The sequence below is a fragment of the Charadrius vociferus genome, unplaced genomic scaffold (assembly GCF_000708025.1).
Source record: "Charadrius vociferus isolate BGI_N301 unplaced genomic scaffold, ASM70802v2 scaffold505, whole genome shotgun sequence".
Classification (NCBI taxonomy): domain Eukaryota; kingdom Metazoa; phylum Chordata; class Aves; order Charadriiformes; family Charadriidae; genus Charadrius; species Charadrius vociferus.
The window spans coordinates 889,205-902,330 of record NW_009648645.1 but is presented as its reverse complement, the minus strand read 5'-3'; the positions used below and the strand labels follow the sequence as shown (position 1 = coordinate 902,330).

Here is a 13,126-nt window from a genome sequence, read left to right as displayed (position 1 = left end):
ATTTACCAAATCCCTTATCAATGCACACATGCTATTTTTACAGACGAATCTAAATATACGTTTCCTCTAGAACCGTGAAAATTTTGGTAAAGTAATTCTTGACAGGTCTAACAAAATCTCTGATGTTTGCAAGTTTTAAAACATTAAACAAAAATGAGGTGTTATTCCTGATGATCAGGCACTGTGTTCAATCAATCTTTTCCAAAGCAGATGCAGAATGGTCAGCAGAGTATTTTGCAAAAGGGAAATGGATTTATACTGAACTTGAAAAAGGAACCACTTGCTTTCCAGCCACATACACTTCAGAAATATTCCGATCATCACCTGAAATAACATGGTCAAAACAGAGATATGCACATAAATCTATACACTGATTAAATTAATGAAAATTATGCAATCCACAAGATCAGTTTTGGAATATATCATTTGCAGTGACCGTTTCCTAGGAGTGAGAAAGTTTATTTGGAGAGAAATAGTCAGGGCTACCACAAAGATCAATGGATGTTTACACTACCCACGCTTTTTTTAAGAAACAAACATAGCATTCAGCAGCTGCAATGGTGTCATGGGTTTTCTATATATTTAATAGATGCAAGCCCTGAAAATACTGTATATCTGTACAGAAAACACGTTGTTGCACAGTATCTGAACTAACTCAGGTACCAATCAGCAGTGAAGCTGGTTTGCCTCAGCCAGCATCTCAAAAAGGCAAAAGCCTAATTAAAGAATGACACAAACATGACCAGAGCCAATACCAGTTACCTCCACACAACAACACAATGGGCAGCACAGCTCTCGGTCCAGACGACGCCCTATAAAGAATATCTATTCTCTTAGGGGGGTGGGATGGTTTGGGTTGGGCTTGGTTTGTTTTAAAGGCCACATTTTTTTGTTTGGGAGGTAAAAAAACCACAAGGCCAAGGCAACAGGTCTGCAGAAGTCCTTCTGAGCTGAACTGGTCATGAGCATGTCAGTGTTATGTTACTGTGAAATATGATTTAGCTTATACTATAGATAAAGATAGGTGTGGTAGTAAATCTGACAAACTTGGTGCATCTGATCATGGTAAACTGACTACTTAACTATGTCCCAAAGAACAGAAGTTAAACCACTTAATTAATACTCAGTATTTATAAAGAAATATTAATAAATGTAAGTAAATGTATATTTAATTAATGTAAATAAATATTACTATTACTAAATGGTGACATATTTATGTTTACATATAATGTAAATAAATATATTTAATTAATTTAAGCAAATGTATATTTAATTATGTCTAAATAAATTTATTATTAACCTCCACATTAATTTAGGAAATTTTTTATGTATGAAACAACAAGTGAATTTTATGTGGGCTGAGAATCAGAACATACCAAGATACAGGAACTTCTGCAGAGTGTCCTACAAAAAATGGGAGAAAACCAAATTAAGAAAGCAGTATCTGCTACCCCAGATCATAATTATTTGAAGCTTGAAAGAATTGATAAAAATAGTTTTCCCAAATAATCCTACCAAAAGTAAAATCAGAATTTAATCTGCACATTTTCTCATAAAAAACTTTCAGTAAGGAGGCTGTATGTCTCAGGAAGAAAAGTGCACAAGTCTGACAGTATGAACAAATATATGCCTAAAACACAATACTTCCCCTTCCTCTTTTTTAAAGTTCTCCAATTCATTTACATATTGAAAAATAAGACAAAATTGTAAGCATTTTTAAAGCCCCCAAAACTGCCAACTTAGCTTAACAAGGTTTAGACTTAAATGGGAAAATAGTTCTTCTCTAGAATTATTTGAATTAGGAAGAAGATTTAAAAGTTAAAGAATTGAATCTAATCCAGATTCTTGTGCCTGAAACAGATTAAGGAACAACTACCTCACGATTTATACCTGCATTTCTAAGTAAATTGTGACATTCAGAATAGAGATGTCGATAGCCAGTCTGGTCACATCAGTAAATTCAAGTAACTGTTGTTCATTACCTTTTTTAATCATAAGAGGTTTTTGTATGAGTAAGTGTGCCCATTACATAATGCCAATATTGCTTATATGTGTACATGAAAACTGTGCTTTCAACTCAAATTAGCTGTCTTGAGTTCTTACTTAAATTTACAATAGCGTTTGCCATTTTGGAGTTTGAACTCAGAGTATTAACTAAAACTAAATTGCTTTTTCTTGGCTGCCATTTGTCACTGCAAATAGCTCATTCTAATTGTCAGCTTGGGCTAATAAAACATGTGTTTTTGCTCATAGGGATATGGAACTGTCATCGAGGACACCAAGATTCGAAAAAACCAAACCACTGAACCTCTTGGGCTGGAACACAGACGACAGTGGTGTAGTACCCCCCATTCCTGTTACTGGAAGAACTCTCAAGAGACTTATCCTGGCTGTATCTCAGACCTTCCTCACATCACTTCCAGTAGTTTTTTGGATCGTTAATCCTGCTCTGATTACCTCAAAATTATCAGCAGAGAACAAGTCAAAAGGGCTGTCTGAAGCCTTCGTGTTGATTAGCAGTGCATCAAATTCTTTGCCGACCTCAAAGTTTCCAATCACGTCGTCTAGTCCTAGAGCTGAGGAAGAAAATAAGCTCACAAACAGATCTTCGATGCAAGCCACCTTCCATCATGTGGAAGCACCTGGCAACTTTATTGACATGTTCATAAGAAAACCTAGAAGAATTTAGATGGTTACAAAGAAAAACATGAAAGCAAATTCAACTGTGAGTATGTAAGCATCTGAACTCATAAGAAACTTCTCAGTAAAAACATGTATATTTTTGTGAATTTCTGAAGGGCATCTGTTGAGGGTAAAAGAAATGTGAAAAACAATTTAAACCCCTCTTTTGATTTCTGTTCCTTGAACGTTCTCCATTGATTTTGTGTCATTGCAGATCTGATGTATAGGCCACCAGCTCTTTAAAGTGGAATAACAATCGTTTACATTGCAAAAACCTTAAAGCTCCAAAAGGGGTAATGAAACGAAGTCAGAGAAACAGTAAAGTATACAATAATACTCACTCTACTAAGGCAGTATGGTTGTATAGACCTATTACAAGAGTAACATATAACAATATGGTAATAAAAGAGGTAAGCAGAGATGATAACTAAGGGTAATTAGCAGGAACAAAGAACAATACAGTGTGGAAAAAAAATCACAGCCAGATCTGAAGGTCTCATACCCCCCTGTAAGATTTTTCTTGTGGTGTATTATTTAGCTTTGTTATTTCAAAGCCTCATTACAGTATCTGGTCCTCCGTTCCACAAGCACTGAAAATCTACAGCTTCATCTTCAGTAACTGGATGCTTGCAAGCGCTTAAAATACCTAAAGGGAGGCCTTTGTGTCTTCTTGGAAATTATTTAGACTAGTTTTAAGCTGTATAAAGTACCTCTGTATACACTGGAGTTAAACTAAGTCATGAAAGGGGATAATATCTGCAAATAATTTGTTCACTTGTTTCCGATTTGCTTTCAGATTGCTCCTGTCTGACGAAGGAACTTCAGCCTTCAGTTAAGTTTGTGTGTGGCTGGAACTTCACAATACCTTAAAGATGTTTAAAGTCCGCCAAATGCTGAAATATTTTGACTACCTACTAGTTTCAACTAAAATGATCTCATATTCCTCCAGGTTTGTGAGCAGAATGCAATTTTTAGATTAAACACAAGAGGGTGACAAGTGTTTAGGAGTCTCACCAAAGCAAATTATTACAACAAAGAAGCACTCATTCAAATTTCTGCCAACTGTTCTTGTCCAGACTCCTGGAAGATTGTAAAAGTAACTTATATGCTACCCTTGAAAGTGATTCAGTCAGGATAAACCCACTCAAAATCAATATATACAATAAACACATTACTAAGTAAACCTAAGAACTCGGGCAAAACAAGCGAAAGAGTATCAGGGAAGGGAAACCACATATGAGTTCGGGATTTTTATGAGTCTTCCCATCTGTATCGCAGCTAATAATTCTCACCTTTTATGAGAACAGTATATATTGTCAGGAAAAAAGATCTCTCCTTTTTTGTCTCCTGCCCATTTTCTGTCTTCTCTGTTTCCCCATTACACCCTCCAGAAATTCAAATACAGTCCTGAGAAGACCTGTTTGATATCATTTTCATTACATCTTTCAAATTTCCATTAATAGTTCCCAATGGTGTTTTCTGACAACTACAAATAAGTTACACTGAAAAGACTTGGGACCAGTTCTTCCGCAGGTACGGAGCTCATTTCTGCTAACTGAAATAGTGACCAATTTTTACTTATGTGTGGATTTGCTCTCTGCTAAATCATAGAAGTTCCACTAAAACTTTGCTAATCGTATAAATCAGTGTGAGCATACTGATCATGACAAAACATGCCAGTGAACCAGAATAACCGATATGCTATATGACTATATTCTGCAGATGCAACTGTGTCTTAAACAACCACGGTGCATATCCTGTTCAAACTGTGTGCTTTTCTCTGACTGAGGAGTGATTTGCATGATGTTTTGATTTGCTGGAAAGGCAGTGACAAACTGCCTCACTGAGAGTTCAAAAAGCAGAAACAAAATTAGAAACTGATGACAAACAGGATGCATGATTTTATAGCAATTGCACAGCTTTTTCTCTAAATGTTGGTTGCTGAGAAAACAGTCTTTCGAATTGGTGTGATAAACATACAAGCAGAAATGATTAAGAAGTCTGAGGAAATTTGCAAAGAAAATGTACAACCCTGAAAAATCGTTAAGAGTCTATTATTAAACTCTCAATATGAATACAAATACTTTTCTGTAATGAGCCCAGTACGGGAATGAGAGACTGAAAGATATCTCAGCCCAGCAGATACCATTTTAGACTTCACTCCGGCACCAGAAAATCTGTGAATTCAACCTCCTTTTAAAAACAGGGAGACATAACATCAAATAGAGCTGTAGTTCTCTGTGTACATTCTAAAGAAATTTCTTCTTACCTTGGCTTCCTCCTAGAGTGGCTAGCTGAAAAGCTTCTTCAAGAGTTAGTCCTGTTTCATTCACTTTATTGATCTGAAGGCTATTAGACGCCATCATTGTTTTCCTGATGGCATCGAGCATAGAAGCTGAATATCCACCCGCAACATCTAGAAGGGATCAGACTCTTAGAAAAAAGCTTTGGGAATAATTCTCTGGGTTAAATTTCTATGAGCTTTAATTAAATGTTTTGAAGTGGCAGATGTCATAAACACAAAAGATTTTACTGCTCAGCGCTGTCTCTGAATGTGTAATTCCTGACAAAGGTGCTCTCACATACAAAGTCAAGTAAATAGAACACAACACATAATAACAGAAACCTGAAAAGTTGTTGTTCAAGCCCTGTTTACTCTCATGACAGGAACAAAACTCTCTTCATTTATTTCTGGTTTTCTTTTTAAACACTTTTGGCCTGCTCTAGATTTCACTACTCTAAACTTCATTACTCTAGAAGTAGTGGGGAAAAAAGGCAGGTCCATAAGTTGGAGACATGCTGACTTTTAAATAGCAAGTAGGCATGTTTTTGTATCTCCCTATGGTTTCCAAAAGTAACCATTTTTACAGCAAACTACTAACCTGTACCAAGGCCAAGCTTCACGTTGTGCTTCAGGACCTTTTGCACGTTTAAGACACCACTGCGCAACCTGGATTGGGAGAAGAAACATGTTCTCTGTGATACGTGCAAAGAACATTCAGAAGAGTAGGGCTGCAGAGCAGGTTTATGACAAAGGCTCTCAGAACGTGTGCAATAGATTGGGTTTATTAAACTGGAATGAAGCATTTGCATTCACACATCTGAAAGCTTGGGTTTAACCACTAAAACTAAAGGCAGTTTTTCTCAGTTAAAAACTCCCATAGTTTTAAAGTTATCTGCTGAAAACGAGCTCTCAATATATATGTGAAAAAATCCAAATATGACGTAAAGTATATTCCAGAAGATTGGAGGTCATTTTATGAGCGCCAATAAGTCATCACAAACAAGATATTGATTACGTTAAACGCAAAATGACTGTTAACATTCAGCACAGTATCCTGGCTGAATACCATACAGTATCTCATTTCTACTTCATAGAAAGAAGACTATGTATAGCCTATTCCCATTTCCCCAAAACATATGCATACTCCAGGGGGAAGGGAGATGGCCTGAATCTGCCATTGATAGAACAGTCAAAAGAAATAAAGTTTACGAAAAGAAGTATTTTTATATGACTATACTGAAAGATCACAAGTCAGTCCACAGTGTACCATGCAGAAGCGGACCATGAATGGTCATTCTCAATCCAGCATGTCACTTCTGGTGGAATGGGGTATCATATACGTAGCCTTGTAATGGTAGGCTTTATTTAATTGTACACGATTCTTATTTTTTTCTTATTTTTTTTTTTTTAACTTACGAAAAATTAGAATTGGGGCAATGTGAAATTGCAGCTCCACGAAGACTAAAAAGTTTCAGCTCTTCTTCAGAAAGATAACAGGCATGAGCCATCACTGTCTAAAGAAAAACAGAATCACCAGTTTACTCAATATTGCATTTACTTCAGTGCCTGTGATTTTTTATCCAAAAGGACACTGGTTACCATCAAGGAAAATTATACACTTCTTGAATGACACCCTTGAAACCAAGAGGAGAGAAACTGTCATTAACTTCAGCATGCCTGACATATCACTCCCTCAGCTTTTTTTCTTTTATTAATGTAAGAAGATAGGGTGCTGACTCTTGCAGTGACTGCTGTGACCTAAGAGCTTCAAGAAACAAAAGCAAGAATTCCCCAGTTGCCCTAGTACTGTAGTAATCTTACAATTTATATTTCATAGCTAGCACAGAGATTAAGTACTGGGGCTAGGAGTATGTCACATACAGTGGAAGATGTATGTACACTTAGCATGTTTCCCATTGTCTCTCTAAAGGTTTGCACCAGCTAGAAATAGATATATATACGGAATGTTCTTTAATTAATCTAATTTGTTATGCAACTGATTAATGACTTTTCTTCCTTGGCCTACACAGCTGATTTTAAAAATAAGTTCACAAGCAGTGTACACAAAACGTAGAAGTATAGGATAGTATCGTTCAATAGGACATAAACCAATTATTCCCAGACAAATGTACTTGGAACAACCTTATATGCCAAATGCCCACTCAAAGAGAAGAGCGAGAGCTCTGTAAGGCCTTGCAATCTGCTGATAAAAATCAGAATCGCACAGGGACTGTTTCCACTGAGCATCTCCTAATAGCACTGTACCCTTGCCTTCTCTGCTCATCAAGCTCAAATGTAACTTGAAATGCAATGACAATAGCCACATCTTAAGTTAAGGACATAAGTACGGTAGCTGCTTGAACCATATCTCTGCTGATCTGTACTTCTTTTTAAAAAGAAGGAATTATTTCAGCCACAGCTGAAAGTGTCTGAAAAACACACTTTTAAAACATTTTTTTTAAAATTGGTGTCTTAGTTTTGGTAGTTGGGGAGGGGGGAATGTCTGCAGTTTTGTTTTGCTTGTGTTTTGCAGAATGCTTCCCCAAACAATCAGGAGCCTGGTGCCAGAAAGCACTGATAACCCTGATTCAGTACCCATTTTCAGGGCTGTGTATTTAAGAGTCTGAGAGAATTAAGACGTATGTTTTTGCAGGTTTAATATTCTCTTTAGTACACTGACGCAACAAATCAGCACGCATAGGATTGTGCAAGAAAATAAAAGTTAATACTCTGTACATCATTAAGTAGTCCATACTGATTTCTCAGATAAAAAGGACTGTAAATAAATAATTTACTGGGGTACATTTTCGAAGACAGAAATGGGAGTTCAATAGCTAATTCCCAAGGAGTTCCCTTGTGCCTCTGAAAATTCTCTCCCAAAATTTTAAATCAATTTGACTGATGCTTAAGCACTCTGACTGTAGTTAGGCTGTGCATATTCACTCTTGCATGGGCTCTCCACTACCTAATAAGGGGAGCCCTGGTACTCCAACCTGTACTTAGGGTGGGCTGGTATCAGATCTGCTTGCATTTATCTCACCAGAATAAACCTTTAGGCCACTGTGCCTCTCAATACCTGATAAAACCAGCTAATGAGATGAAAATGCTTTTGGATAGTCAGAATGGTGAAGTATACCTGTCTGTATGCAAGGTTCACACACAGAACACAACAGCACAAGCTGCTTTTCTGTAGGAAACTGCCAAAAAATAAAGTTGGTCCTACCATAACACCACAGAACAAATCTTCAGGCAAAACCAGTGTGTAAGAACATTGCAATATAAGGATAACTGGGTACTGCCCAAGAGTCACCAGCTCCTACAATACCAGCTTTACCTAGTCTTCTTCTGATCCCACTGCCACAATTCTCTTTGGAGCCCTTGGAAAATGGATCAGGGAGCACAAAATACGTTTATTGTTCATCTTTCCTAAAATGCTTAGGAAAAGTGTGGGCTTGTCTAAAGTTCCAACACCTTGACCAACACCTGTGCAACCGAGGACATAAAACCAATTGACTTTCCCCAAGATGTCACTGACTTTGACAAAACAATACAAACTTGTCAGGTAACTACAGTTAACCATCATATTCTCTATGTGGATGAATCTAGGCTATGCTAAGGAAGTTTTTATGCAGCTACCTTGCTGGTAAGAAGCTTGTTTTTATCATACAATTCAGTGTAATTCTGGTAGGCAGGAAACATGTTCTCCACAAGTTTGAGTTCTTCTTCATTCTCACTTATGTGACTCTGCAATAAGAAAATATATAGCAATGAGCGCTTTAAGTAGCATTAAACCTGACATTACAACTTTCTGAGCAGCCTACTGGTGCTAAACATACAATAGAAACTAGTACTTGTAAAGCCAACAGTTAGATCTAGTCCTTGGGTTTCTCTTTTCACCAGAGAGGTCCCTAGGATCCAAAAGAGCAGCTCCATTTATTCCTTTAAAAGTGATATGAGATGGTACACAGGGACAGTCTGTTCCCAGTAGCTTGGTGACATAATGGCCCACTTGGTATTTGGCAAATGTTAAAATAATAAAAAAAACCTCACCATATGACTGTGAGGTAAAAGAGAGAACCAGCCTACCACAGAGTGGACCCTGGGATCAGGGCAATATATAGGTAGCTGTGTATACTCTGTGTATCTTCAGATGGGCTGAATAATTCCTGGTCTCAGATAAAAAACTGAGCCTCCTGTACTCCTGTTGGAATGTATATTTTCAAAATGCCTACTTCGTAATGCCAAAAAATCCTAATGTAGCATAGCTTTAAAACAGTATATCTGTAGAACCATGTAACCAAAAAAGAAACATCTCAAAGTTTCAGTGGACCTGTAAACTTTAAAATATGTCTTTTTTAAATGCAGAAACTTCATCACACCGGAAATCCTACAACTATACTAACAACATTAAATAAGATACAAAGATGAGTAATTCTTTTGTCTACTGAAATCTGCTCTATATGGAAACAGCAGAAGGCAGACAGACGTGACAACCTTGGACTAGGGAGAGCAACCTTTAGCAACCCAAGGGTTGCTCTAACCTACGATATTGGGTGTCAGTCTCCTACTGACCATGTGCTGGGGCTTGTTAAATTGTGCATCCTTCCAGCTATGAGTCTTCTCATTTCCTGTGCAGGTCACAGTGTTCTTTCAGAGTACCATTAATAATTTCAGAAGAATTTAAAAGACAGGCTCCACTGTAAGAGTGTGGTTTAAGTGTTTTGCTGAAATTATGAGAACTCCCTGGTCTGTATGCTATCTATCCAAACTATTTAAATTGTATACAGAGCTCTCGGAGCTTACCTGTACATGGAGATCGCGAGCCTGTGCTAAATCGCCAAGTGCGCACAGCAAATCCTCTGTGCAGGAAGGGCCAAAGCGGGGGGTTATTACAGGTTGGACCCTTGGATACTGAAAATATTAAAAAGACATGCTTGGGATTCTATGTCTCTATATCATACACAGCAATTACATTTCATCTCCATTGCTGATTGCTTACTGCATCCTTGCGAACTCAAATTAAATCATATAGAAATTTCCTAATTTTTATTAGAAATTTTTACCACAGAAATAATCAAATTTTTTTTCTGAAAAGTTTTAATGTACCTTAGTAAATAATTTATTTTCACTAGAACTCCTTCATCACGTCCCTGATATTTTACCAGACTCCAGAAGCACTGCATGCTTTTTCGTATTTGCTGACAGTCCAGTATGCATTATGAGAAGTAAGTCAGATGAACGACCAGATGTTTTTCTGAGTCCTACTTCTATGAATACTAAAGACATAGTGATGGAAAACTGCAGAGGTCTGTAAAACCAAAGCCTTTTTTTTCTTTGTTCTTCTCCATTCATGATAGCAACAAATCGTCCCTATACTCCCTAGAGAGGAAGATTAGTGGTAGCACCAGATACGCTACACAGTAGGAAACAGTGGAGAAGACACCAAGACTAGAGCTACAGATGTTTACGTTACACCTTGCGCTTCTGGATTAAAATTTTCATCAAGAACAGAAAACGGCACCACAACTCTGCTCTCAGTCACAGGCAATAGTTGTGCACGTGGCACCACTAGAAGACAGTATATGATAATTTGGTTTGCAGTTTCTTATACCATCTCCCAAATACAAGGAGCTCAGGACTTCTGCAGATTAACTGACCTACGCTACTAATACATATGCCTTAGGCATTAACTCTAGGCACCTGTTCTTGAATATTTTGAGTTACAAATGTCAACAAATTAAGCCAATAAAAGCAAAAGGCTGATAAGAGAAGTATGCCAGGTTGTAATATTGGAGCGTAAACCTCTAGCTTTACCTCACAATTGTAAACCTGAATTTCTTTAGAAACACACCGGAAGACATGTGCTGACCTAAAATAATAATTTGGTAATGGACTAGTGACTGTACTGTAAAAACACTGATTTCTGCTGGTGAGAACCTCTTTTACTAGTCTATTTATATACCACAGAGTGATTGACTGACTTCCACATTTATTTAATAGAAAATTGTCTGTTCTAGGAAGCCAAATATTTTAAAGTCAATATAGAACACGCATAGAACATTTCTCTGCTGTGCTCTGACCACAGAAAACTGAATTTACACTTCCACAAATCTATTTCTCAACAACGTCACTAGCAGAACATTTTTCAGACTGACGATATCTGTAAACTACACAGAAAGATGTCTATTTATTGATTTGTTACTAAGCCAGCAGTTTGTCAGAGGGATTAACTATTTCATATATTCACACAGCGTCTTCTGAACACAGAAGCAAATACAAAGGAGTATTCTACTTACTTTCCTTTCCAGCAGTTCTTTAACAAACCTGAAAAGGGTAGAAAAAAATTTGTTATAAATCTTTCATCTGTGTTATAAATTATGAAAAAATATAGAAAATATTTACTTAGATATGCTATTAAGTGTTTCTGACATAGATCAATTTTTTACAGAAAGGTGGGCTAGATTCTCAGATGAAATAAAAAGAAGCAACAGAATGAATTCAGGATAGTCACACCAAATTATGCTAGCTGTGGATTTGACCCTGAATATGCAGAATTTTTTTCATTTGCAATAATTAACATTAGACACGTGGTGATTACACTGAGTTCTCACTGAAAACCAAATACAGGGTACATTAAATTCATTGAAAACATAATTATAAGCTACAGCTGCAACACTAGAGAATAAAAAAACTTACATTTCTCCATGATTTTAAATTACAGCATTAAATATATTCTATTATTTAAAATCCTATTTTTAAAAGATGCTGCAACATGTCATACCTCACTTACAGTAGCTGCATATGTCCACATTTACTTAAAGCACCCTTGATTTTCTGGATAATGCTTATATTAATGTTAGCATATAGATTATCTACCTTATGGAAAATACAGTATAGATTTACCTACTTTGTTAAATAAAAGAAGCTACCTCAGGGACCTCTACAAAAAAACCCAATCAATCAATATAGATAATGCAGAAGAGCAAATAAAACTTCCTCTGACTTTGCAGGGAAGAAATTCTTTGAAAACTCATATGCAAATATGAGTGTATGCAAATAATTTCCAAAAGCCAGTTTGAGATGGGTTCTGGACAGGATCTCTGTGAATTTTTATGTCATAGTTTATATTCAGAAAAACATGTCACAACAAACATTGATTAAATTTATCAATTATCTTCAGATGGAGAAGAAAATAATGTTGGAGGCTAGATTCACAACACTGAAGCTGGTGCTAGATCACCAGCTGGAAGTGAGAGAGACCTAAGCTAAACTTCTGCAATGACCAAAGGAGTTTGAGCCCACCATTGTCTAACTGTGAGAGCCAAAATGCGATGTGAATTAGGTATCGTCTTTTTGTCTCTCCTCTTACTGATTCACCTGATATAATAATAAAATATTCACTGGAGCAGAAACTGTAACTTGAGTACAACTCTCAGGTGACAATCCAAAACCTCCAGATGGCTGTTTTCATTCTTTTTCACACGCTTTGAACAGTGTCAGCATTTTTTCAAAACTGAAATACCCTACGCTTTGTTGGCTTATGCGCTTCTCTGTGAAGAAAGACGCTCAGGTTCAATCCACTGCCTTCTGTAGCAGAATACTCCTCCTCTTTCCAGATGACTACGACTATTAGTAGTATATAATGTATTCTAGATTTCAGGTCCCTAACTTCTTGTTCAACCCTCTTTGCCGGAGAAGGGTAGATTCAAATTCTTGACTTGAATTTAGATTTAATATATGAAGCCCTTGGAATTGTATTATATTTCCATGCATAAAATATAAATATCACAGGAGGTTAACTGTAAAGAATTGAAACCAGTGTAATACATTTTCTGCCAGTTTGACAGATCACATTTCTTGGGTTCTTAAAAAAAAAAAAAAAAAGGTTGCACTCTTAAAGGAAGAGCTTTTTCATCCTTCTGCGATTGATGAGGTAAGTATTCCCAATCCACACCGATGAGCACACAGCCCTCTTCTCTACACAGCTCTGGAGTACATGTGGCATACTCTCATTCAAAGCTGAGTAACATTTGTTATTAGCACAATCACATGATAAGTGAGTTGGAGGCACAAGAAGATAGGTATTTAAAAGAAAGCTATCTAGGTTATTCTGAAGCCTTAAAAAAATATCAGAACTGGAAGTTCTGCCACTTTCAGGCC

The 13,126-nt window shown here is 36.8% G+C and overlaps 1 protein-coding gene across 2 annotated transcripts in view; it reads right to left on the bottom strand.

Moving 5' to 3' along the window:
* Positions 1-215: 215 nt before the first annotated feature.
* Positions 216-13,126, bottom strand: part of GDA (guanine deaminase) — a 26,242-nt gene continuing 13,331 nt past the window's right edge. For both annotated transcript variants that reach the window (XM_009886401.1, XM_009886400.1), the window contains exons 8-16: positions 11,263-11,290; positions 9,770-9,877; positions 8,603-8,710; positions 6,383-6,480; positions 5,565-5,632; positions 4,952-5,098; positions 2,458-2,576; positions 1,377-1,404; positions 216-324 (exon numbers count right to left, since the gene is read on the bottom strand). In XM_009886401.1, coding sequence (XP_009884703.1) covers positions 254-324; positions 1,377-1,404; positions 2,458-2,576; positions 4,952-5,098; positions 5,565-5,632; positions 6,383-6,480; positions 8,603-8,710; positions 9,770-9,877; positions 11,263-11,290 — 775 coding nt within the window. In that variant the 3' untranslated portion in view covers positions 216-253. The remainder of the gene's footprint in view (positions 325-1,376; positions 1,405-2,457; positions 2,577-4,951; positions 5,099-5,564; positions 5,633-6,382; positions 6,481-8,602; positions 8,711-9,769; positions 9,878-11,262; positions 11,291-13,126) is intronic.